Raw genomic sequence first — 24012 nt, 5'->3', positions numbered from 1 at the left:
GGGGGCTGTGTGGGGGGGAAGCGCACACGGTGGGTCGCGGCGAGTCTCCGGGGGGCAGGATTTCTCTTCCATCGCATGGAAGAGCGAGATTAAAGAAGAAAGTGGGAGTGGGGTGGGAGGGAAGGGAAGGGGGGTGGGGGGATGAACAAAGGAGATTGGCAGCACAGCTGTTTTGGGAAGAAAAAAAAAAAAAAAAAAGAGGCCAGCCTTCCTGTTTCTTTAAAGCCGCTCATCTGCGCGGCGGCCGGCTGCCGGCGGCGGGAGGCAAGGCTGCGGGGAGCTGCGGGGAGCTGCGGGCGGGCTCACGTTCGCTCGGAGAGGGCGGACGGAGGGAGCCGTCCCGCCGGGGCTGCGCTGCCCGCCGCGGCCGGGCGGGCTCCGATGGGCGGCAGCGGGGCGGCGGCAGCAGCGGCAGCAGCAGCACCGGGAGCAGCGCAGCGGCGGAGCGGCCGCGGCTGAGCCGAGCAGCGCCCCGCGCCATGCGGAGCGCGCCGCTGGCCGAGGGCGAGCCCTGGCCGCGCCTCTGCCCCGCCGAGCTCGGGGGGCTGCGGCGGCTGCGGCGCAAGCACGGCGGCTGCAAAAGTTTCCGCGTGGAGCTCAAAGTGCTGAGCGGGAGGCGGACGGCGCTCCGCGCACCCCCCGCGCCGCCCCCCGCGGCCGCCGCCGCCCCGCAGCCCGCCTGGGAGCCGCGCAGCGCCGCGCTCGGCCCCGCCGGCACCGCCGCCGCCAACAGCAGCGCCTTCCCCGCCGCCCCGCCGCCGCCGCCCGCCGCTTCCCCGCGCCCGCGGCCGGGCGAGGCGTCCGGCGTCTCGCCGGAGATCAAAGCGCTGCAGCAGACGCGGCGGCTGCTGGCCAACGCCCGGGAGAGGACCCGCGTCCACACCATCAGCGCCGCCTTCGAGGCGCTGCGGAAGCAGGTACCTGCCGCCGCCCGCACTGCCAGGGGGGCTCCGGGCATCGCCTCGCCAGCCCCCACCCCCGCCGCGCGCCGCGGGTCGGGGGGCTCGGTGGGTGCGCAGGGCGCGGGGGAGCGCCCGCGCTGCCGGGGGCCGGGGGAGGTGAAGGGCAGGAGCCGCCTGACAGGAGGGGAAGTCGGTTCAAAATGCCTGGAAGTACCAACCCTAGAACTGTGCTAACGCTCAAGGTAAATAAATAAGGGCTTTTAATTTGCTTGCAGTTAGAAAGTTTTGGACTACTTTTTTTTTTTTTTTTCCCCAAAGAGGGAATGATGCGGAGGTGAAAGAAATAACACAAACCCGAGAAATCCCTCCAAGTGAGACCAGAGTGTGGAGAGAGGTACTTGGCCAAGCTGCGAGCTGGGGTGATGCTCGTGTACCAAGAGCACGTGTACTTGCTAGCGTCTGGCTGCAGTGAGCTGCCCCAGAGGGATCACTGGGAATTTGGGCAGCACCATATTCTTGCTGACTTCGATGCAGGGTGCCTGACCCCTCAGGGCGCTTGGGGTTCCTGCAGCAACCTCTGAAACTTTCCGTGTGCCCTGTCTGTTGACAGGGCAAGTCGAGTTGTGGTCCTCTGTCAGTCAGTTTCCCGTGAGTTTTATTGTAGTGTGTTCGAAGCGTGTGCAGTGCCGCGTTTGCTTGGTGAGAGGACTTGAAAATCCTCATGGTCGTCTGTGAAGGATAATGGACGGGTTCTCACTGTCAGGGTGGAGCTTTTGAAGGGTAAATGATGTTTTGGACTAAATCCTTCTATCACCTTCCTGAGATGAGGAGAGATCCAGAGAATTCGCAAGGTTCTTGCATCTTCTGTACAAGGATAAATTAGTGCCCTGGTCCCAGTACTCAGCCCTCACTGTGTGTAGGCACTGTGTAACAGCTCACTGATAGACAAAGATGTGCTGTCACACTCTGCAAGCCCAGCTGTTTTGGCTTTTCTGCCTTTCTGGTCAATGCTGATGGGACTATTCCAGGTGTGTGGGAAGGAGGAGATGCACAGGGCTTGGAGGGCTGAGAGCTGCAGATGAGTCTGGTCATGAGAGATGCTGAGCACTGCCTCTCCCAGGATGGTCCCTCCATCCTGGTGGGAGCAGTGTGCTCTGCTCGCAGCGGGGCTCATGCACCCAGGCTTTTCACTACCATCTTTCAAACATGACTAATCCAAGTCATTCCGCAAGTGTGCTCGCTTTAGGACTCAATGCTCTTTCTTGATTAGAGGAGCTCTGCTTGTTCCTAACTCCATCATGCTGCCTGCAGCCCTTCTCAGTGACTGCTGTGTGCTGAGTAGCTGTACCCCAAGATTTAATCCTTCCCCGTCATCTACTTCTGTGAACAGACTTCCAGCCCTGAGCTCAGGCTGTATGTCAGGAGGGAATCGCCGATGAGCATCTAAACTAAAACATTTTTGATTACCGTGCAGTGGTGGGATCTGACAGCTCCCGTTATAAATCCCAGTAATCCAGTGTGTGCTGGACGCTGTCCCCCAGTGCTGAGAGGCTTCCCCTTGTACATGCAGACTCCAGACTTGATATACTTTATTTCTATAAGCTGCTTCCATATTTCGGTTGTTTGGTGACCGTGTGTAACACACTTGGAAGTGTCAGTCTAATTCTCCATGGATAGACATCTACACCACCAAAACCACAAGGGGAAGTAGCACTGATTTCCCAAATCACTGGCAATCTTGTTCTAGGCTGAGCCTCAAGCAGGAGTCAAGGCAGGCAACAAATTAAAGCCGCACTCTTTTGGGAAATGGGCAACTCTTGAAAAGCCTCAGATTCCTGGCCTTGGCCCTGTCTCCATAAATCATTTCAGCTGTGGACTCAGCTGGGAGTCCAAAGAGCCTGGAGAACAAGTTGCTGTCCTCTCTTCCCATGAAAGCCGGTCTCTAGGGTCAGCACGGGAACATACTGGCAGAGCTGTATTCACTCTGCAGAGAGAAAGAAATCATTCTCTGGGAAATGTTTGCTGCGAGGCCTTACTAGCAGTTTGCTGAGGGGTGGGCTGGCTGTCCCGACCATCATTGGATGACATTTGTATTCATTTCTTGTGGGGCTGCCAGCGGCGTGCCTGGTGCCGTGCGTGACATCAGGTGACAGTCAGCTTCATTGCACATACGCGCAGCGCTGCCTTGTCACTCAAGTCATTCACGCCGGGGTCGGAGGGGAGGCTTTTGAGGAGCGGTTCGGATCAGAGGACAGTACGTTGCTCTCTGTCACACCCTGGTCAGCGGGTCGGGAAGCAGGGGCAGGGAGATGCGCTGGCAGAGGCACACATGCCATAGGGAGGCTTTCTCTTGCCTCAGGTCAGCGCTGTCTTTTCACATGCCTGAAGCAATCCCTGTGTGCTGTCCTCCACAGGCCTCGGTTTGCTTCTTGTTCCTTGGTTAGTCCTCCGTCCCCTCCTTGTCATCACATATCAGGCTCTTAAGCAGCTGGGAGGCCTTTCCTGAGGCACTGAAACTGATACCTCCCCGCAGATAGGCGGGCAAGGAGCAGGGGAGAGTGCCGTGCTTGCACACAGCCAGCCCCGGCCCCACTCTCCTCTGGGAAGGGCTCAGGTGCTGGATGTGGAGCTGCTGGAAGCAGGAGCCTTGTTCAGCCACTGGTACCCAACACCCACGCAGGTGTCATCCCTTTCCCTGTCGCGTTTGGATGTACGGGGCTGGAGATACCCATCCTCACTGGCATGCGTGAGATAAAACCCCATTTGCTTGTAGGATCAGACCCACCACAGCCAAGCTGCAGGGAGCCTGTCCATGCCTGGTGAGGAGGAGGAGGAAGGGGAAGTCATGCCTCTGCACAGGACACTCTCGCTGTCTCAGCAGCCCACCCCAGGGCAGGCGACTGGCACTCAGCATGCCGGGCAGATGGGCTGACAGCGGCGTCCCTGCGCTCCACAGCTGTGTACATATGGCACACATGTTTTGGCTTGTGTCGACTAACTCTCCAGATGGCAGGAAGGGGTGTGGGTTTTTTGTTTTTTGTTTTTTGTTTTTTTTCTTCCAGTTCTTGGTGGAGGAAGAGCCAAACGCAGTTGTTTCACACAAGGAGAGGCTAATCCAGCCATGTCCCTGAGCACTTAGCTGTCCCCAGCTTGCCTCTGAGGGCAGGGCCCCCTCAGAGGTGGGAGGTAGGCTCTGGGAAGCTGCCTGCTGCTGTGAGACGTGTCACTGCCATTGTGTTCACCCCTTGGTGTTGCAGCCACCAGGAACAAGGTTCTCTCTCCCTCTCTATTGAGCTGCTGCCCTCACCATAGGGCCATAGCACTGAAGTGGGGCTGAAGAGCAGATGCTACTGAGATACAGACTCCTTCTCCCTGGTCTTGGCACTTGTGATCTTCAGCTACTCAGTCTGGAAAAGGTTTTCCCACCCTCAGTCCCCCAAACATCATTTGTCCAAGTGATGATCCTTCCACTGACAGAGGATTCCTGAGGCCCACAGTGTAGTTCCCCCTGGAAAACACTGACCTGCTCTGAAACACTTTGAGATGGTGAAGATATTTCTGCTATACTTGGCTGCCCTTCTGCTGCTGCCTTTCTGGTGTCCCTCCTGGGTGCTGCTTCTTCCCCGTGACTGGGCAGCTCCTCTCTGGAGCACTGGTCTGCCCTTGAATGCCCTGGCAGGTGCTGGTCAGTGGATTCTTGCACTGCTGCTGCAGGACCTTCCATAAGTGACATAATGGATTGTCACTTCCATCATTTTTCTCTCCCTTTCCCCGCCATTGTGGGTGGTCAATGAACCCAAGGACTTCTGATGAGACACAGTGCCGAGTTCACAAGAACCTGAGCTCATCTCCTTCTCCATGTGAAGACTCCTACCAGTCTTTGTGCTGGTGGATGTTCCGATTTGTGAAGCAGTGCAACCATTTGGAGGAGACAAGATGTGACAACAACATTGCATATCTTCAGAGCAACTGCTCTCCACTCCAGGCAACATTGGCTCCTTTTTTTTTTATTGTCTGCAATTTCCTATTGGCAGCAAGAGTCTCATACTCCAGCAAATCCCAAATATGAAACTGGACTATCTCGATGTTTATTACAGCATGGGTTTAGCCACCAGGTTTGCTCCTGGGGGACCTGGCCAGAGGGAGATGGTGCTTCACCATGAGGCTGCATGGGCAGCCAAGCAGACCAGCTCCCACCAGTATGTTACACTCACAGGAGCTGGGATCGAGCTCCTCAGCTGTGCTGACAGACCCTAAGGTGGCAGCAAACTCTCCGTCGATGGACAGAGACAACCACAGCAGCCTTCCTGATCTGGAGCCTGCCTGGGCTTGCACATCTGGTTTCTCTCTGGAGCACTGCTGTCCAGCTCCAGCTCGAGGAGGCGATGCACTGAGCCACAGCGAGCTGGAGTCTGCGCTGGGAGCAAATGTGTCCACAGACATTTATTTTCCCTTGAAGTATATTGGCATTTTTCTAAATCTTTTCACCACTGCATTACCAGGACACTCTCTGCCTCAGCAGATGACAGCCTCACTCTCTGCACTCTTGTGGGCTCTGGAGATACTTTAGAGTTTTATAGGGCTTTTTAGCTGCTGGAATGGAGGCTTTTTCTCCCCACTAGCATCCTTTCACTTTTTGCTGCCGACATGCACGTGGCCGCTGTGGCTTGTTGCTAAATCAGTGCAGAAAAGCCCCTGCTTGCTCCTGTTGGGAGTGTGGTGGGATATCAGGAGCGGCAGCCTCAAGGCCACACAGGAGGAGGTTACATGGCTGTGGGGTGGCATGTGGGCAAGCTGTCTGCAGGGGTTTGAAGGACAAACCAGGCACTAAATGGAGGCAGGACCCATGGCTTGAGCAGTCCTTAGCCACAAGGCAGAGGAGGCTGAGGCTGTTCCGGGGATGTGGCATTACGTGCTCACCCTCTTTATGTGTCATGCCAAAGGCAGCTGTGGTTTGTCACCTCTGCAGGCGGGACACTGCATGTGACACTGCCAGTGTCTCTGGCGTGTCCTTTCTGTGTGGTGAGGAGGCTGAGAGCTTTCCTCCGTCACCTGCTGACATCTCCCAGCCCTATTTCCAGTGATTCATCCCTCTGTGATCCCACAGGCAGGAAACCCGAAGATGCCTTAAAACCCAGCTCCTGAAGACAAACCACCCATTGAGCTCTCTGGGGGTGACAGCTGGGCGGGAAGAGATGGTTGGAGAGGTGCTGCTGGCCTTCAGGAGAGCTGGAGCATCTTCCAGACATAGTGTACAACGCCACCTCTGCGTGTTGTCACTGAACAGCACAGTGTTAACTGGAGCACCTCGGTGGTTACAGCCAGTCCCAAGTGACGCTGACGGATATTTAGAGCCCAGTTGGGGCAGAGTGGGGAGGCACTGTGGTTTAACAGCTAGAGAAGATGACAAAATACTGGCCTGAAGCGACAAAAGAGGACAGAAAACAAGGGAGAAACCAGACAAAAGGACAAAAATCTTGAAAACAATGCCTGTGTGTCACCAAGAGCAGGGCTTGTCTGCTCCCTTGGCTGCTGTCTAGCTGATTTTATCTTTTGCTACAAATCCCGCTCCTGTCAGGAGGTATTTGCTCTGCCTGCTGCAGCCACCCTAAGTTAACCTTTATGTTTTCTTATGGCTCCCACTGAAATTGGAGGAAAGAGTCTGCTTTTCTCTGTCAGGCTTTGAATCCAGCCTCTGCTCCCTGCCTTAATCCACTCTCAAATTCCTCTCCAAACTACGGTGGGGAGGTGGGACACTTTACAATACCGTGCAGCAGAGCTCCCCAGGCTCTTTGTTCCCAGCGTGAATCTTTCTTGGTCCCTGCTGTGTGCATTCCCAAAGCAATATATCCCATTCTCGTCCCGGTTTGCACTGTCCCCTGCTCAGGAATGCAAGCAGAGGGAGGGTTATGCTCCTTGCAGCTGCTTGTGGCAGCTCCTGGGTCTAAGCAGCAATAGCAAAGGAGTGGAAAATGCCATGGTGTCCAACAGTGGGTGGTGACTGAAGAGTCACCAAGGCCAAGCTGAGGCTGTGGTAATGCCATTATCTGTGGTAGAACTTGGTCTCCTGTTTACCAGGGGTGTTGGATTCACTGGACCTTAATGATGGAGATGGCCATTACAAAACTGTCACCCAAAAAAATGTTTCCCCACTATGGTGCTTGAGGGTAGCCCCTTTTCAGAGGAGATTTTCTGTGCCTTGTGGTCCTAGGATTTCTCCTGTGATACCCAGTAGTCCTCTTCGTAGTTACTATTTTGGGCAGTGGTTCAAAGAGCCTGCAGTAAGGTAAGAGCTTTGCTGCAGCCCAGCATTTTGATATTTTTCATACTGAGAGCATCTGTTGCATGCCCTGAGGATGTGCAGGAGGCTTTGGGGTTGCAAAAGGGGGATAATGCAGGAGGACTGTCCAAAACAGAGCGGGCCAGGCCTGGGGCAGCAATAACCAGACTGCCATTTGGAAGAGATTCCCGGGGTGAACTCACCCAGCACCACACCTAGGTTTTGTTTGGAGGAAGCCAATTCATTCGCTCCAAGGAGTGAACTCATGCTTTTGCAATGTGAGCGATGGGGGAGCCAGGAGCTGGGAGGGAACCGGGAGCTGGGTTATTTGGCAGTGTGCACCCACCCAAGAGGCGAAGCCACCTCGTTCAGTACTAGTGCTCCTGCCTGAGTGATGCTGCTTTTGTTCTCCTTGGCATTTTTCATCTGGGTTTGGGCCCTGACTGGGCACTTTGCTCCCTGTGGTGAGGCAGGGATGGGGCTTCCTTTCTGTTGTGATAGCTTTGCTAGCACGGGGCTGCCCCTTCCCCACCGCTGCAGTCTGGTGGCAGAGAAACAAAAGCCTCCCACACCCATGGTGTGGAATAGCTGCCCATCACTGACTGGAATAGAGCTCTGTGGAGCATCTGACACCGTGACACCCACGGATGGTCAAGGGAGGTGATTCTTCCCTTTTACTTTGCCTTGGTGAGGCCCCATCTGCTGTGCTGCTTCCAGCTCAAGGACCCTCAGCACAGGAAAGACGTGGACCTGTTGGAGAGAGTCCAGAGGAGGTCACAAAGATGATCAGAGGGGTGGCTGAGAAAGTTGGAGTTGCCCTGGAGAAGAGAAGGTTCTGGGAGGCTTTTTCATCCCCTCCCACCTCTTGCCCTTAAAGAGGGACTATGAGAAAGATAGGGACAGACTGTATGGTAGACCCTGTTGCCATAGAACAAGGGATAATAGAACACCAGTAGCATGGAGGGGCCACTGGTGGAATCTGGTTGCTGCTGTGCTGTGGGCAGAATGAGGGGTGTTTGGGAACCAGGTCTGAAGGGGTCTGGTAGGACCAGGTTCCTTGCTGGTGAATCTGAACACACAAACCAGACCATCAAACAACTAGTCCTGTGAGAAGCAGGAGGACCCATATGTGTTCACTTTACCACAAAATTGGGTGGAAGGAAAAAGGGTGGCTCCAGACCCTTCCCAAACACACTCCACAATGTAACACATCTTGAAAACAGCCAATGATCTTCTGGGCAAGGCCTTCAGCTTCTTAAAGCTCTTACTCATAGAAGTAGAATGGTTTGGGTTGGAAGGGACCTTAAAGATCATCTCGTTCCAGCCCCCTGCCATGGGCAGGAACACCTTCCACTAGGCCAGGTTCCTCAAAGTCCGATCCAACCTGGGCTTGGACACTTGCAGGGAGGAGGCACCCACACGTCCACAGTAGCTCTGCAGACACCAGCCCTGGAGATACTTCAGGATCATGAAAGAGAGGCTTCCCCCCTGCTCAGGACCGACAAGCAAGGAACACTGGCAGTCCTGCTGCCTGAACCTGCCACCATTCCCCCAAGGTGTTTTAACCTCGGGAAACATCTGACTCACCCCGGGGTGGAAAGAGGGGCGTACGAAAGCCAGAACTATTAAGTACTGGACATTTGTATGAACCTTCTGGAAATATTTTTGGCAGGAGGCGCAGCACAAACAATGAGACAGCGCTGCTGGGCTGCCTGTTCGGATGCAGGGGAGAGGCAGCCAAATGCTCTCCTGGGGGAGGGGAGGGAGGGGGACCTGATGTGTTTTAACTCCCAGCATAAAAATAAACCAGATAAGTTAGCAGACAGGTAGATTCAGCGGCTTCTTATGGCATGTTAAGGAACTAGCTGTCAGGGCAGCTTGGCCATCACAAGCTCTGGGGCCACCCTGTCTTCCCTGCTGTGCCCAGGGGCCCAATTCTGCCCTGCATGACCTTCATGTGGAGGGGATCTGTGCATGTCTGTGCTGCTAAACCACTATTCAAGCACAATACCAGAGAGGTCTGGACCCCCAGCACTCTTCGTTATTCCAGTGTTTTTATGCAGTGTAAAAGCAGACTGGTTTTTACAGGTGTTATCTGTACAGGTCCAGAGGGTGCTTACAGAAATCGTATTGTATTGATAAGGACAGAGCTGCCTGGCAGAAGGCTCAGTGATGTGAACTTGATTAATGCTCCTAAAGTCCATGGCATGCTTCTGGCTGTTCTCCACAGACCCATCCCGGTGAACATACCCTGTCCCTTCGTGTTGCAGGGGTACCCTCTCACCCATCTATTTCTCCGGTTGTTCCCCAGCCTCATCCTACAGTCTCCTCTGCTGTGCCCTGGGTCAGAATCAGCTCCCAGCCCATGTCCTCAGTGGATGACAGCGACCCTTTGGGGAGCTGCAGCACATCCCTGCCTCCCTGGAGAGGGCTGGCTGCAGGCCGAGCACTGCTCCAGTCAAGTGCACGGCAGACTTCCCACGGACTTCAAAGGGAGCATCCTTGGTTTTCCAAGGGCACTGCCTCTCAATCTCAGACGTCAAAGATTGGAAAGACCTGTTAGGTCACATCCCGTTCTACCTTCCTGCCAAAGAAGGGCTCTTCTGCACAGGAATATGTCTCAGGAGTGTTCCTCTTGCCTTGCTTCAACTCCTGCCAGCCTGGGGGTCACTGATAAGACCCAGGAGACTCTGTTTGAGTCTGTCTGAGTCCTTTGCAGACACAACTTACAAACATCCTCTGACTGAAGCTGTGGTTCCTGCTGGTCCCAGCCCACTCCGTGCTGATCTCCCAAAGCCGAGGATGGTGCCAGCATCCTTTCTAGCCTTTCTAGAAGACAGCTGCATTCCTTCGAATCAGTGTGAAATTTCAGTTGCAGTTCCTTCCTAATTCCTTTTAATCACTGCAAATATTGCAGGCTAGAGGGTGAGCTGTGCTGCTGCTTGGGAGAGATCAGTGAGGTCAGATAAGGGAAATATTTTCATAAACTGCACAGGAACTTGAGCTCTACCCTGTTTCCCCCTGACTCTGAACGGACCTGCTCAGCTCCCATCTTTGCAGCTGTCCCACCAAAGCTCCAAAATCTGTTCAATTCAGGCACGAGGAACAAGAAGGTGACAGAAAGAAAGGGGTTGGTGCTTGCCAGGAGTGTGACAGATACCTGCTTGTGTTACCACCTGCCCAAGACCTGTGTAGTGGAGGCTCCATGGAACCTGGGAGGGTTACAGCTGCAAGGCCACACCAGCATCAGGCATTTTCCCATTTCTAAGACACTCTCTCTGTTTCAAGTTGGATTTTGAAGATTTCTTGGCACCCAGGTGTGTCATCAACAACCTTTTCTCCAGTCTGCGCAAAGCTGTCCCCTCCTTCCTGCTGACTTTATGTTAAAGAAGAGATAATGCCAAAGTCACACACACACACACACACTTGGGGAAGCTTTGACTCTGGATCTGAACTAAGTGGCTCATTCCTCTCTTAATTTCCCATGTTTAATTCAAAAGGAAACATTTAAATGGCAGGAACAGAGCCAAGACAGGGAGGGTTCCTATGAAACAGTTTTTTTAACACTGTTACCATGGCAAAAAACCTCTTATCTTTTAATGTTGGTGCCCCGCACCCATCACAGCAGTATCTGGGCTGCTCAAGGTGAACCTCTTCCCATGGACACGTGGGGCAGCTCCAGCTTGGACTCTGCTTGCAGTGGTGTGGGAAAAATGTTGTGTAATCCCAGTTGAGGGTTTTGTCAGCTGTGTTAGCACTGAGATTTTCCTTGCCATTTGTAGCAAACATATTCTACAAAAAAAAAAAAAAAAAAAAAAATTGGTTTTTATTTTGTTTTTTTAAAAAAAAAAAAACACCAAACACAAAAGAAAGAGCAAAACAGATGAGGAAAAAAGACATTAGTCTGCCTTCTTGTGTTGTAACAGGACAGCGTCTGTGCATCAGCCTCAAGGATTTCGTGGTTCTATTTTACTTCCACTCGATTTAACTTTCTTCTTGCTCTAATTCTGAAATTACTCCCATATTGCACTGAATCCTTCCATTTTAGTTTCCATCTTGCTTTGTTCTTCCCTGATGCTGTTTGATCTGGGCTCTCTGCTGTTCATGTTACACTGGTGTCGAAAGACTTGGATGTTTCTGCTGCTCAAAGCTCTTGCTTTCGAAATAACTCAGCTCATTGCATCTGGGGACCAGGTACTATGGTCTGAAGGCAAGTACCACTGGTGGGTGCATAATGCTGGCAAAAAAGTGAAGGCACAGATTTAGAGAGAGGTTTTGTTGAACAAAAAGGGGATCTTTGTGCCACCAGGCTCCAGCCGTTTCCAGCTACCCCTCTGATTCCCTCTGGAGCAATGGGAACAACACTTAAGCCTTGCCTTTTCCTTGACTGGCAGTTTTGCGGAGGAGCTTACAGGGGGTATCTCGAATCCCATGGCACACACGGTGCTGATTCCAGCAGAAGAGGCATTACCCCAACAGTTACCCAGCAGAGAAGTCTCTGCTCTGTGCAGCTGAGGTCAATGCAGCAGTGACACAGGGTATTCCCAGAGGATAAACAGATTCTCTGCAATGTCCCTGCTCATTGCAGGGGGGAGTTTGGACTAGGTGACCTTGAAAAGTCCCTCCCAAGCCAAGCTATTCTGTGATTCCAGGCTATGTGTAGTAGATGGTGTGTATGAAAAAAAAAGGCCCTTTGAAGCTTGTTGGCTCATTTCTGGATAGGCTGAGTGCTAATGGGCACCTCAGCTGTATCACAACTCGTGTGCTGTGTTCAGTTTTGGGCACCGCACTACAAGACATCGAGGTGTTGGAGCATGTTCAGAGAAGGGCAAGAGATCTGGGGAAGGGTCTGGAGCACAAGTCTGATGAGAGGTAGCTGAGGGAGCGGGGGATGTTTAGCCTTGACAGCAGGTGGCTCAGGGGAGACCTCTACAACAACCTGAAAGAAGGTTGTAGCCAGGTGGAGGTGATTCTCTTCCCCCCAGTAACAAGTGATAGGACAAGAGGAAATGGCCTCAAATTGGTCCAGGGGAGGTTTAGATTGGATATTAGAAAAATTTCTTTGCTGAAAGGGTATTCAAGCATTGGAACAGGCTGCCCAGGGAAGTGGTGGAGTCACCATCCCTGGAAGTGTTCAGAAAACACGTAAATGTGCTTAGGGACAAAGTTTAGTGCTGGGCTTGGCCATGCTGGGTTAATGGTTGGACTCGATGTTCTTAGAGGTCTTTTTCCAACCTAAATGATTCTGTGTATCCTGCAAGACAAATGGCCCACAGGGTCAATGGCACTAAAATTCATGTGCCCATGGATAAGGATGATCTGGCCAGTTGGTTTGGATTTCCCTAAGTACTGGGGCAGAGGTGTTCCCTAGGAACATTTGAAGAAGCTGAGCAGCTTGGACAGGAGTGTGGATTAGTGATCAATGTACAGGCAGGGAGTGGTGGGTGGGGGAAAAGGGCCAGTTCCTGCAGGGAGGGATGTCACGAAGTAGACAAACCAGGACCTGACTCTGTGCTTAACTCTGCTTCGAACAGAGGGTAGGGTTGGGCTGGAGACCTGAAAGGTCCCACCACCTGAAATTGTGACTCTGTGAGCTCTACTGAACCTTATGACTCTGATTGGATAATAATACAGTACATGAAATAAATACAATGCAGATAAAGTGAAGTGATGCATACAGGAAAAACCATACCAGAGTCCACATGTGAAGTGATAGACCCTGACCTGACCATTATCTCAGAGAAGGGAGACCTCAGGGTTTCTGTAGATGATTCAATGGAAGTCTCAAGTCAGTGTCTGGTAGCACTCACAAATCAAGTCAGGAGTTGGTAGAAAACGAATATTTAACAGAACATTTAAAGGAATATTTAACATAAGCATCTGTTAAATAGATGCACCCACAACATGAATACTTTGTGTTGCTCTGATCCTCTCAGCTCCAAAGGGACTACGAAAAGTTCAGGGAAGAGCAGCAAGGATCATCAAAGATATAGGATGGCTTCCATACAACTGTCTGCTAAGAAGGATTGATCTTTTCCTTCTGGAAAAGAGGATGAAGAGATGATGGAGGACTGAAAACATGTGTCACAGAGGACATGAATAAAAATCTGTTGTCCTCTCTTCTAATACAGGAACTAGGGAACCTCAAGGGAAGACAAGTAGGAGCCAAGTTCAAAACAAGCAAAAGGAGAAAAAATTCATATAGACCGGGGAGAAAACTTTGCAAAAGGATGTTGTTTGTAGGTGCTCAAAATTTACAGGAGTTCAGCTTACCAGGCCAAATGAATGGACAGAAAAGATCTCTCATGGGCTACTAAATACAGGGATGGCACATCTAGATGAGGTCGTGGAGGTGACAGTAGTTGGAGCCTGAGCTGTTCTGCTCCTCCTTTGGAATCTGTGTATGGTCACTGTGGGGTCTGTGGAAGGGATGAACCCATCCTACTTAGTGTAAAGTCAGGGACGTCACTCCAGGAATGATCCTGTCCTTGTGCTCCTGTGGAGAAAAGAGAGGCTGAGGCATGAGCATGGCAACAATCATTAAAAAAATCTCCAACCCTGGGTGTGACACTCCAGAGGGATGAGGAGGATGGAGGCTGGTACGGAGGCAGGTGGTTGGTGGGCATTGAGGCATTCCCATGATTGATGTAGTATGAAAACTTACACTGCTGGGCGGTCAGACAACCTGAGGGGCCAGGATGGATTTCAGATAAACGCCCGGCTCCAGTTTCCTGTAGGCAATAAACTCCTGTGCACAAAGGCCTGAATGACTTTTAGCAATTTTGCAAACTAGAAAATGGGGTCTATCGCACTCAGAAGATCGAACCTAAATGATTTAAGCTGGGCTTGTTAAAGTTGCGTGCCCAAAACTGAGTGTAGATGTAGTGTTTTGCTGGATCGCGGTGGAAAAGCAGTCCACCCTTCTGCAGCAGGAACCGTACACTGATTGGTTTTTTAGACACGTACTTTTTAGTTTGAATTGTTTGAATGTTTCACATTACACTAGAAATCTTTAAAGGTGAAGGAAAAAGTTGCATGAGATACATCAAGGGCCCTGAAGCAGGCTCTGCTTTGGTCTCTTTTGTGGGGTTAGGTACCGTGATGGGGTGTTTAAGCAGGTAGGAGTCACTGCCTCCAGGTCTTGCTCCTCAACAACATCATGTTTTGGCATGGGCTGGAAGTCATAATCAATGCTGTTTGAGCACAAAGAACGCCAGGGTGTAATACAGTTGCTCATACTTCCTTATTGCCTTATTCTGCAAGACCTGTGGTGACATGGGAGCTACTTGTGGGGAGTGAGTTACTCAAGGCGAGTTACTGGGTGGCATGGGGGCTGCAGGTTTCTGAGAGAAACAGGGCCTCCAAGAACTGAACAGCAGGCAGACATCCCAGGCCGTATCCTGCCATCACATTTTAAGCAGAACTGCCCCGCTGAAATCAAGAGGCTTCGTGCTGCTTTCATCCCCATGGAGATCAGCGGGGGAGTTCTTCTTAAAAACCTGTTGGGACCATATGGCATTTTTATCACCAGAGTTTCTATTTATGTTAAAAACTGCTAAGAAAATAACTTACAGTTGTTTTGCCATGCTTCAAGCAAGATATTTTGTTTATGTGGCCTAATTTTTAATTATTTCTTTTTCCCTGTTACCCTTTCTAGGTTCCCTGCTATTCTTATGGTCAAAAGTTGTCCAAACTGGCCATCTTGAGAATAGCCTGTAACTATATCCTTTCCCTGGCCAGACTAGCAGACCTGGATTACAGCGCTGACCACAGTAACATGAGCTTCTCTGAATGCGTGGAGCAGTGCACTAGGACCTTACAAGCAGAAGGAAGATCTAAAAAAAGGAAGGTATGTTACAGCCTCCCCCCATCGCCCCCTAAATAACGGTAAAAGTTACAAAAAGGTAAAAAGAACCCCAAAAATAAAAAAATAATAAAAAAAATTTAAAAATCCTTCCTTTCCCAACCTCGTGAAATTTTCCTGATATTTTTTTTTTTTTTTATCCCTTGCCTTTCTCTCTCGCATTTTCTCCTCCATCTGTCTGATCTTGTAATAACCACATTCCTTCCTAATCAAAAGCTTTTTTCTCCTCCCTGTCCTCCGCGCCGGGCTCTTCCCCTCGTTAGTCGCCCATCGTGTGTTTCAACACGAGCGTGATCCTATTAAGAGTCATCTTGGGACTGTTCCTTGTTAAACCAAACCAACCTTGAGTCGCCTTTTGGAGCCCATAAAACACGGTCGCCCGCCTGTGTTTTCTGTTTTGTTTAATCTCACACTTATCTCTGAGAAAAATCGCCCGACAACAAAAAAAAGGTAGCTAATGGAGACATTGTATGTATAAACACATTAGTAAGATGTATGACCTGAAGGACATGTGGGTATCTTGAGGAAACAACGTTAAATCTAATTACGCCTTGCATTCCTTTAGGTTACTTAACACTGAACCAATTAGGTGAAATCATCGTCAAGCGGCGGGAGGAGGAAGCGGAGCGTTCTGCCAGTTTTCCTCTCAGAGAGTGACATGGGTGAATTAAAGGAGTGATTGATGTCTTTGTTCAGGCTTTTATGACAAAAAGAGTTTTGTAAACTTGAATTGAACTTCCCCCTGCTTTCTGGGCTTGCTTGTCAGGCGGGATAATAAATCAGCAGGATTTTAATGGATGAATGGGCAGCTAAGCCAGGGAGCAGGCTCCTTCCCTGGTGTCGTTAAGATCTGCCTGTGATTCGGGCAGGTTTCCTCACTTTTCCTCCTCTTTAGCCCAACAAATCATCCTGCAGCAATTCAGTTTATAAATAAACACAATAGCACACTCCCTTGTCGCTTCCTTTCACTGTCACGGGCTGTATTTATGCCCCCGGAGCAGCAGTGCCAGGCAGAGACACGGCACCACTCACCCACAGCCCTGCCTGGAGCTGGGAGATGTCGGGGGAGCTCCTGGGCACAGCCCAAAGTTGAGGTTTCATTGTGGGGTCTGTAGTGCCACAGGCAGTGGTGTCCCAGGAACACTGATGTGATGCCACCAATCCCAGGGCAAGGTGCGAGTTGGTTCTTAGGTCTCCAGCCAAGCTGAGATGGGGGAGAACAAAAGGATCGTTTTTGAGGCTTGTGCAAATTGCTAGTTGGGGTTTGAGTCACCTCTCCAAGTCAAGATGGGAGAGAGAAAGGGAATGAGCATCCTTTTTGAGGCTTTAGCAGATTGCTAGTTAGGTTTTGGGAGCCCCTGGTGGTCTAGGGGTAAAGGCGCCGCGCTATCACCGTGGAGACCCGGGTTCGATTCCCGGTCAGGGCCACTCCCGGGCAGGTGGGGCTCGTTAGCCCTTAAAGGCAACCCACCTACGTCCTGAGGACCTCGCTGCCACCGTCCAAGCTCGCTTGGCCCCGGCAGATGAACCTTAGGATTAAAGGGTGGGCTCAGTTCCGCGCACACTGTGTCTCACCTAAAAAATCCAATGCGCAGGCTGGAAGGTGGAAAGACCTTCCCCGGATCTTCGCTTGCGAAGACTGGCCATTATAGTTAGGTTTTGGGTCTCATCCCAAAGTCAAAATGGGGGGAAAGAAGAGGATGAGCATCCTTCATGATGAGCTTCAGCACAGTTCTGGGCTGGTATTCAGGCTTTGGGTGCCCGATGGGCTGAGACACATTGTCTTGGCTTATGTAAACCAATGCAAGCTTAGAGACAGAAAACACAGAGCCAGATTTTAAACAGCTCCAAATCCCAGAGTGTTCACATCTGAGGCTTAGGGCTGGGCCCACCCTTAATTAAAAAAATAAATTAGGAATTAAAGGTCTTCTATTTATGGTGTTTGTTCTCCAAAGTTCTCTCTAGAGCGGATGCATGGAGAAAAGCCCTGAGCCCATCGAGAGCGTGTGAACAATGAAACTCTCACACGGCATCGGCACATCCCACCTCCCAACAAGCCACTGCCAGCCCACAGAAAACAGTGTCAGCAGGAGAAAATCTGCCTTTTCTCCACGTCCTTGAAGGCCACACACCCTAACCCTCCTCCAAAAGCCCTCTCTGAAAAGAAAGCCAGGCTTTGTACCTGAGGCAGGGTCTTAATCCCAGCTCTGCCTTGCTTTTCTTGATGAAAATTCTAGCAAATGCGTTTCTGCTGTTTTGGAAAGTCCAAGTTGAGGGCAGCCCCAGAGGGTGTAGGTTCTCTTGGGAGGATTTGGCTAATTTTATTTCCAGCAGTGTTTGCTCAGTTGATGGCAAGAGCTCATTCAGGTGATGATGAAGCAAAAACCAGCAGGTACCACTAAGTAACTCTGGTAATTCCCAATAGATAGGAGTGGGAATGCAAAGCCCGGGTTGGGAGGACTCATCTTGCTGTCTCCCTTTCTCTTTGAGCCAAGCAAATTGATGGCATCATGAGCATAAGGGAGGAAGGGACTGTTGTCAGAGGGAAATTACAGATCCGGGATGGCTGTGCAGGGACGATCCAGGCTCTGGATGTCAGGTGGTGTGAAGGGATGTCTCTCCTGGGGGGTCTCGTGCAGGCGGCTGGATGAGGATACAATGGCTTGGCCCAAAAACACCACGCCCTCATTAATGTTGAAATCGGCACGTTTTTGTAAGCTCTGTGTGTTTTTAATCAGGTCTCTGAAACCACTGCTCACTGAGCAGTTCCTCTGAATTATCGACTTTGGGGCGGTTGTTATTTTGTTGTTGTTGCTGGGTTTTTTTAAGTTTCCTTTTATACTCTCTCTTTTAAAAAATTATAGCAAGCCTGAGCCCAGACCTCTGCTCCTTGAGCTCTGCCGCTGGGTCCACAAGACCCTTATCTCCTGTCATCTCCATTTTATCGTGTCTCTGCCTCTCTCACTTACTCTCTCAGCTCTCTGGTTGCGATGTGCTGTGGCACCGTGAGCTTTTCACACAGAAAAAGTAGCTGGTTGGAGTTTGTTTTGGCAGGCAGGGACTCCAGATGTTGCATTTGCTGGATTGTACGTTGCCTCTTGCTTTGTTTCTGAGGGCGAATTAGCTGGTGTCCCTAACGTTAGGTTGTTGTTCAGACTTTGCTGTTGCAATAGGAAATTTACTGAGTAATTTTCTCCCCCCCACCCTCCTTTCTACTCCATTTTTTTAATTAGAAAAGTTGGCTTTAGCCTCTCAAACTTGACAAGAAAAAAAAAAAAATCTCCTTTTTAGTCCTAACTACAGTTATAAGATGATTTTAGTTGTTGCAATTTAGACTTGACTGAGGGTGTTCGGTGATGGGAGATCTCATTTATAAGCAACAAAGGAGGCTTCAAATGCCTTTTTCTTAAAAAAAAAAAAAAAAAAAAAGAAGCTGCCGGGGAGGGTGAATTCTGATAATAGTTTTCATTTTTTAAAGCTGCCTATTGCTCATTTTTAGAGTGATCTGGAGTAAGCCTTGCCCTTCGCCATGCACCCAAGTCACACCACATTGGAGTTTTGGGTTGCAACACCCTCAGCAGAGCCCCAAGTCCTGCTGGGGCCACACTGGTGGTCCGGGAAAAGAGGGGGATCTGCCTTCAGCTCCATCCAGGAGCATCCTCCAGCAGCGCTGTGGATGCAGCAGTGAAGGGGTTCGGATCAGAAAGGGGAGTCCACATGTCTTTATCCCCGACATACGTGGTCTGTGCACAGGTCCCAAGGTCGTTTGAAAACCCCACATGGATTCTGTGGTGTTTGGGGCCCAGCTTGCTGCTTGTACAGTCTCTTCCCCCTGCAGGAAGGTGGTGTTGCAGCTCAGGGCCGGGTTAGGGCTGTAGGGTGCACGGCCAGGGGCTCTCCCTGGAGGCTGGGGTTTGTGGGGGTGCAGAGCTGTGCACTGCAGTCCCCCAGACCCCCAGGATCCGGCCCCAAGGCTGTGGGGCAGACCTTACTCCCCCAGCAGGCAGCACAGACACAGCCCTTCCGTCCACCCAGGGCAGGATCCGGCCGCCGATAAACACCCTGTGCAGCACACCCAGCACTGAAACCCCCATCACAAGGTTCATTTTCTCCCCCTTCCCCTCCCCTCTTTGCTCTTGATTAGCCCCCGTGCTAGGCAGCAACATCGCCGCGGCCACGGGAGCTCAGCCGGAGCAGGGAGGGATGGGTGAGGGATTTTTTTTTTTTTTTCTCTTTTTCTTTTTTTCTCTTCATCCTCCCCCCCGTCCCGGCTCTTCTGGCAGTCGCAGACTCCAGATGTTCGGAGCGCGAGCTGGGAAGTCCTGCTGGCGCCACTTGGGGCAGAGGGCAGGGGAAAGGCACGCGAGCTGGAACCCGGAGTACTCAGTCACTGCAGGACTTGGCGCATTCCCCAGCTCGCTGCTGGCACATTCCCCAGCTCTCTCCTGGCCATCTGTTCCAAAAAAACACTTTCAGAACCTCATCATCACTCAGGATACAACACTGCGAGCAGCTGTTAGCGAGGCAGAAGGAAAAAAAAAAAAAAAAAAAAAGAAACACACACACACATTAAAAAAAAAAAACAAAAACAAAACCATGCGAAAGGTCTCTTTGTGAGAGAGGAAACTGGGTTATGAATAACAGGCGAGCAGTTGGAGCTCAATAAAAGTTTTCGGCTGGAATTTAGTTTCTTGTTTTTGTGCCTGTGTGTGTGGATGAGCACAGACGCAAGGAATTAAAAATTAAAAATACGCTTTATAGATAGATATATATATACACACACATGCATATGGATATATATATATTATTTTTTCCGAGATAACTGAAATAATTTAGAATCATATACGGAATGGAAAGCCTCTCTTGTTTGTTGCAATCTACTGCACTAAAAGGGCTGACATTATGTATGCAATTATTGCATTATATAAAATAGTTATTGTGGTGTTGTGCCATGCCTTGATGCCTCCTTATTGCTACTTTCATAAAAGCAGAGTTCCCGCCGTAGGTAACACTTATTTTCACTGAAAAACATTGACAGGAGGGCGTTCTGCAGGCGTATTTACTTGCAGGAGTGAACAAGTAAAGGGTTTATACGATAAAAGAGAAATGGTAGTGTCAGGCTTGATTTGTATGGCACCGAAACCATTTTCTTGGAGCATATTTTTTCGATAACACTGTACCATGAGTCGTGATTTATTTAGACAGAGCCCCGAGATAAAGCCACAGCTCCCACCCCCTGGATGATCCTGGCTGCCGGGGCTTGCTGTTATTGATCATCTGATATTGATTATCAGGACCATTCAGAGCCAGCACAGTAAAACCTTGATGATCTGCGTGGCATTTCTTCCTCGCGGCTCCCCGTCCTGTGTGCGGACCGGGGAGGGGGGGGTCTCCTAATGAGGTTCGACCTCCCTTTCCCTGCAGTTTGACTTAGCAGAGGTTCCTCTTTAAAAATAGCTTCATTTCCCTGCTAGGACTTGCCGGCGAGAGCGGGCAGCCAGCCAGTCTGCTTCCCCGCGGCCGCCAGCTCCGCGGGCTCCGGGGAGGAGCTGGACCACAGGAGAGCAGCCACCCGCCCCGAGCCGTCTGTCCATCTGCCGCGGGACAGCGGGATGGCAGCATCCCTGGGGGCACGGGGAGGTCCTGGATCTGCCCGCTCATGAGTTACCCCTGCCCCGTGCTGGCTGGAGGATTACACCCCCAGGGATCTCCTTAAAAACAAGGCAGTGAGGGGGTAGTGAGATTCATTTGCTTGTTGGTTGGATTTTGTATGTCCCTGCAACTCAAAAATATCCATTGCAGGTGGGGCACGGGTGTTAAGGCTCATGATAAGTTCAGCCAAGGATGGACAGGGAGGCAGCAGCAGCTGTGTGCATCCCCAAAGGCACTGCATACCCTTGGGGGGATTGAGCATCAGTACCCCAAGAGCAGGGCTGAAAGCTTTTCCTTGCTAAAGGATGTGATGTGGGACTTTGCTGTTGCATGACAGCACCCCAAGAGCCCCTTTGCTCTGAGGGATATTGGAGCAGCCGTGTCACAGCACACAAAGACTGGAGCCAGGGATTTGCTCCCATGGTGGGAGCAGAGTCCCAGCATAGGGTCCCTTCTCTTCATAGCAAGGGTGTTACCAAGAATAGGGTAAGATCCACCCCACAGATACTGGGTAACTACAGCAAAAGGCAAATGTGAGTGGAGGAGGCAGGAGAAACTCTGGAACAAAGGCTGACTCAATTCCAGGACTGCTTTGATTTATAGAGATTGAAATGCTCTGGGATGCTGCAAACTCACCAAGGTCATTGGGCCAGTTGTCAAATTCAAGAGCCATGGGAGTTCTGATATTATTAGTTTAAAGCAGACCCAGGCTAATAAATCTGTCTTCAGAGCTCCTGACTGGAGTGGGAAAGGGTGGAGGGGGAAAGAACGGAGCCTGTTCCCACCAAACATAACCCATGGCCAGCACGGGGCAGTGCCTGGGGACAAGCGAGTGAGGTGTGCTGAGCATCTCCATCACGTTGCAGAGGCATCTCTCTATTCCCCTTCCCATTTCCTTCGCCTCAAAGGTACAACAGGACAGCCCTTACCTGCCCTTGGCTGGTTTGTGCATATTCCCTTTTCCCCCCCCAGAAACCTCACAGAGGAGAGCTGCCACTGAGACTTCTCTTCCTAAAACCATCCTGCTTCCCAAAACCCATCAGTGCTTTTGATCAGCACCATGACCAGGAGGGTAGGGTCTCTCCAAACAAATGCAGGAGGTTTTAACTGCAATGCCAGGTCATGTTTGTTCAGCTTTAAAGGGCACCAGAGGCCTGTGACTTTGGCTTAGGACAAGAGGCTGCTACTGCTGGGTACTTTGTTCCTGCAGTGGAAAAGGTTTTGCTTGCTAAGACTGCTGTTCTAGGCAGGAACAGGGGGGATTGGTCTCTCTACTGTCTTTTAATATTATTGAGAGTGGTCATTGCTTCTCTCCTTTTTCTTCTTTTACATTTTCTTTCCATGCAGGATAAATTAAACAACTGACTTTTCTATGACATGTTATTAATATATATTATTTATTGTTCAAAATAATTTTAGGAGGTTCCCAGCAGAAACATTTGCAATACACAAGGCTGTTTGTCATCCTCCCACCTAAACCTCATTTATTCAAAATCCCAAACACCAATTAAGGCCTTGAATTAGGGCAATAGTTTCTGTGTCTTCTGCTCTGAGCAGCACTAGGTAGGATCATCCAGTCTGCAGAGACACCTCCTTGCTGATCATAATTGGAATCACAAGCTCTATTTTCAGATTTGGCACATGCCAGATGTGAAAAGCTTGTGACTGCTTATTTGGGAGAGCAACTGCTGTGGGCTAGGACTGATGGAGTGACTTTATCCAAGGACTGTGTTATTGCTGGGATGTGCTGGGATGCAGCTCCATCCAGTCCTCCAGCAGAGCCTCCTCCACCCTATCCAGGTGTGCTGACCCCAACTCCAGGAGTTCTGAGGTCCAGCAGAATGATAATCTGCCCTAATGATAGTCCTAAAATAAATCAAATACCAGTACGCTACTAATATTTTGTACCTTAATGTTACAATATCTAGTGATGGAAAAGGAGAGGCAGTACAGAAACAAAACAGATTGAGGAAAAAAAAAAAATGTTTTCCGGGCCAAGCTTTAAGGAGTTTAACCTTTTAAGGCTGTCAGAAAGATGGCTGATCTGTCCAGGGAACTGGTGACCATGTCCAAAGGAAGTGCTCTCAAATGCATTGGCAAAAAGCAAGAAACAGTGGTTGCACTTGGTAAATGGGATCTCATTTCCAAGTTTCTAATTCCTAAATTACTTAAAGGAGGATTTGGGAACCCACACGATGAAGGCAGTTTGGACAACAGAGATGTGATCTCATGCAATCCTCAGGCCCTGAGGATTTCCCTCTGTTTTGAACTATGCTAACAATTGTTTGTGGGATATTCACGGTGCTTATTTTAATGTGAAAGGGGGTTTAGATGGAGTTTTCCTTGTCTGAAGCTGCTGTGGTTTAGAGTTGAGTGTTTTCCAATGGACCTGGCCATAATATCCTGTAGCCTAGTGCAATTGCCCATCTGCCATGGCTGTGACTCGCAGGGGATGCACAGGCTCGTTGGGACAGGTTGCAGTCCCACAGGCAGAGCAGCCATGTACACTGAAAAGTATATACAACAGGTAAAATACAGAAATAAAGCCCATTTCCTGCACAAACCCAGCTTTGTTGCTTTCTGAGATCAGCTTCTGAAACTCAAAATAGACCAGAAGGCTGCAGGCCTTTTCAAAAGCAAATATTTGCCTCACTTCTAATTTGTTTTTTTTAGTTGGAGCCAACACCTAATTACCATGTTGTTTTCCTCCCCAAACCTTCCACATCCCCTCTGTCTGCCGGTCCCTCTCCTTTATGCAGTCTCTGGCCACCATTGTGGCACCTACAGATGGTTCCTCTGTGAGCCCAGCTCTTAAAAATCACAGATCCATGGCCAGCAGTCCCCGAGGATGCCACGGTGTGCGTCAGCGACAGTTGTCCATGCAAGGAGCCGACAGGAGACCGTGTGTTCCCTGTTCTGATGGTGCATCTTTCTCTTTCCAGGAGTAATAACCAGGAAGAGAGGATTCAGAAGAGCTTCCAGCCAGAGTTACATCTGGTCTTGGCAGAGGTTGCACGATCCAGATGAAGACTGCAAGCAGCTTTTTTGCAGAAACCCCTTTTGGAGATGACGATTGGCCAAGGAACTCTCTTAATCTCTGGAACAGAAAGGAAAAAAGGAGAAGAAAAGAAAAAACAAAGGACAGGGATGCTTCTTATTGTTCTTAAGCCAGCCACCTTTAGTACGTGCAATTTATTTAGCACTTTTCCCTTTGCTTAACTGGGAAATGTTACCCTCTCAGCTCATGTGTACAGTAATTTGTTGTTGTTGTTGTTGTTGTTGTTGCTGTTGTGCCAAAGATTTGATGGAGCTTC

General features: G+C 50.4%; 2 protein-coding genes across 2 annotated transcripts in view; both read left to right on the top strand.

Annotated features, from left to right (window-relative positions):
• The window catches only part of PTCD3 (pentatricopeptide repeat domain 3), an 822782-nt gene that overhangs the window by 647865 nt on the left and 150905 nt on the right, over positions 1-24012 (top strand). The gene's annotated exons all lie outside the window — the stretch shown is intronic.
• Positions 142-24012, top strand: ATOH8 (atonal bHLH transcription factor 8). The gene is given in 6 exon segments (XM_050338103.1): positions 142-196; positions 199-316; positions 370-462; positions 464-917; positions 14840-15031; positions 23641-24012. Coding segments are annotated over 6 exon segments (918 nt in total). The 3' UTR covers positions 23647-24012.

This window comes from Myiozetetes cayanensis, unplaced genomic scaffold, assembly GCF_022539395.1.
Source record: "Myiozetetes cayanensis isolate MyiCay16 unplaced genomic scaffold, myiCay2020 scf7, whole genome shotgun sequence".
In the NCBI taxonomy this organism is placed as follows: domain Eukaryota; kingdom Metazoa; phylum Chordata; class Aves; order Passeriformes; family Tyrannidae; genus Myiozetetes; species Myiozetetes cayanensis.
This window is presented reverse-complemented; position numbering and strand designations above follow the sequence as displayed.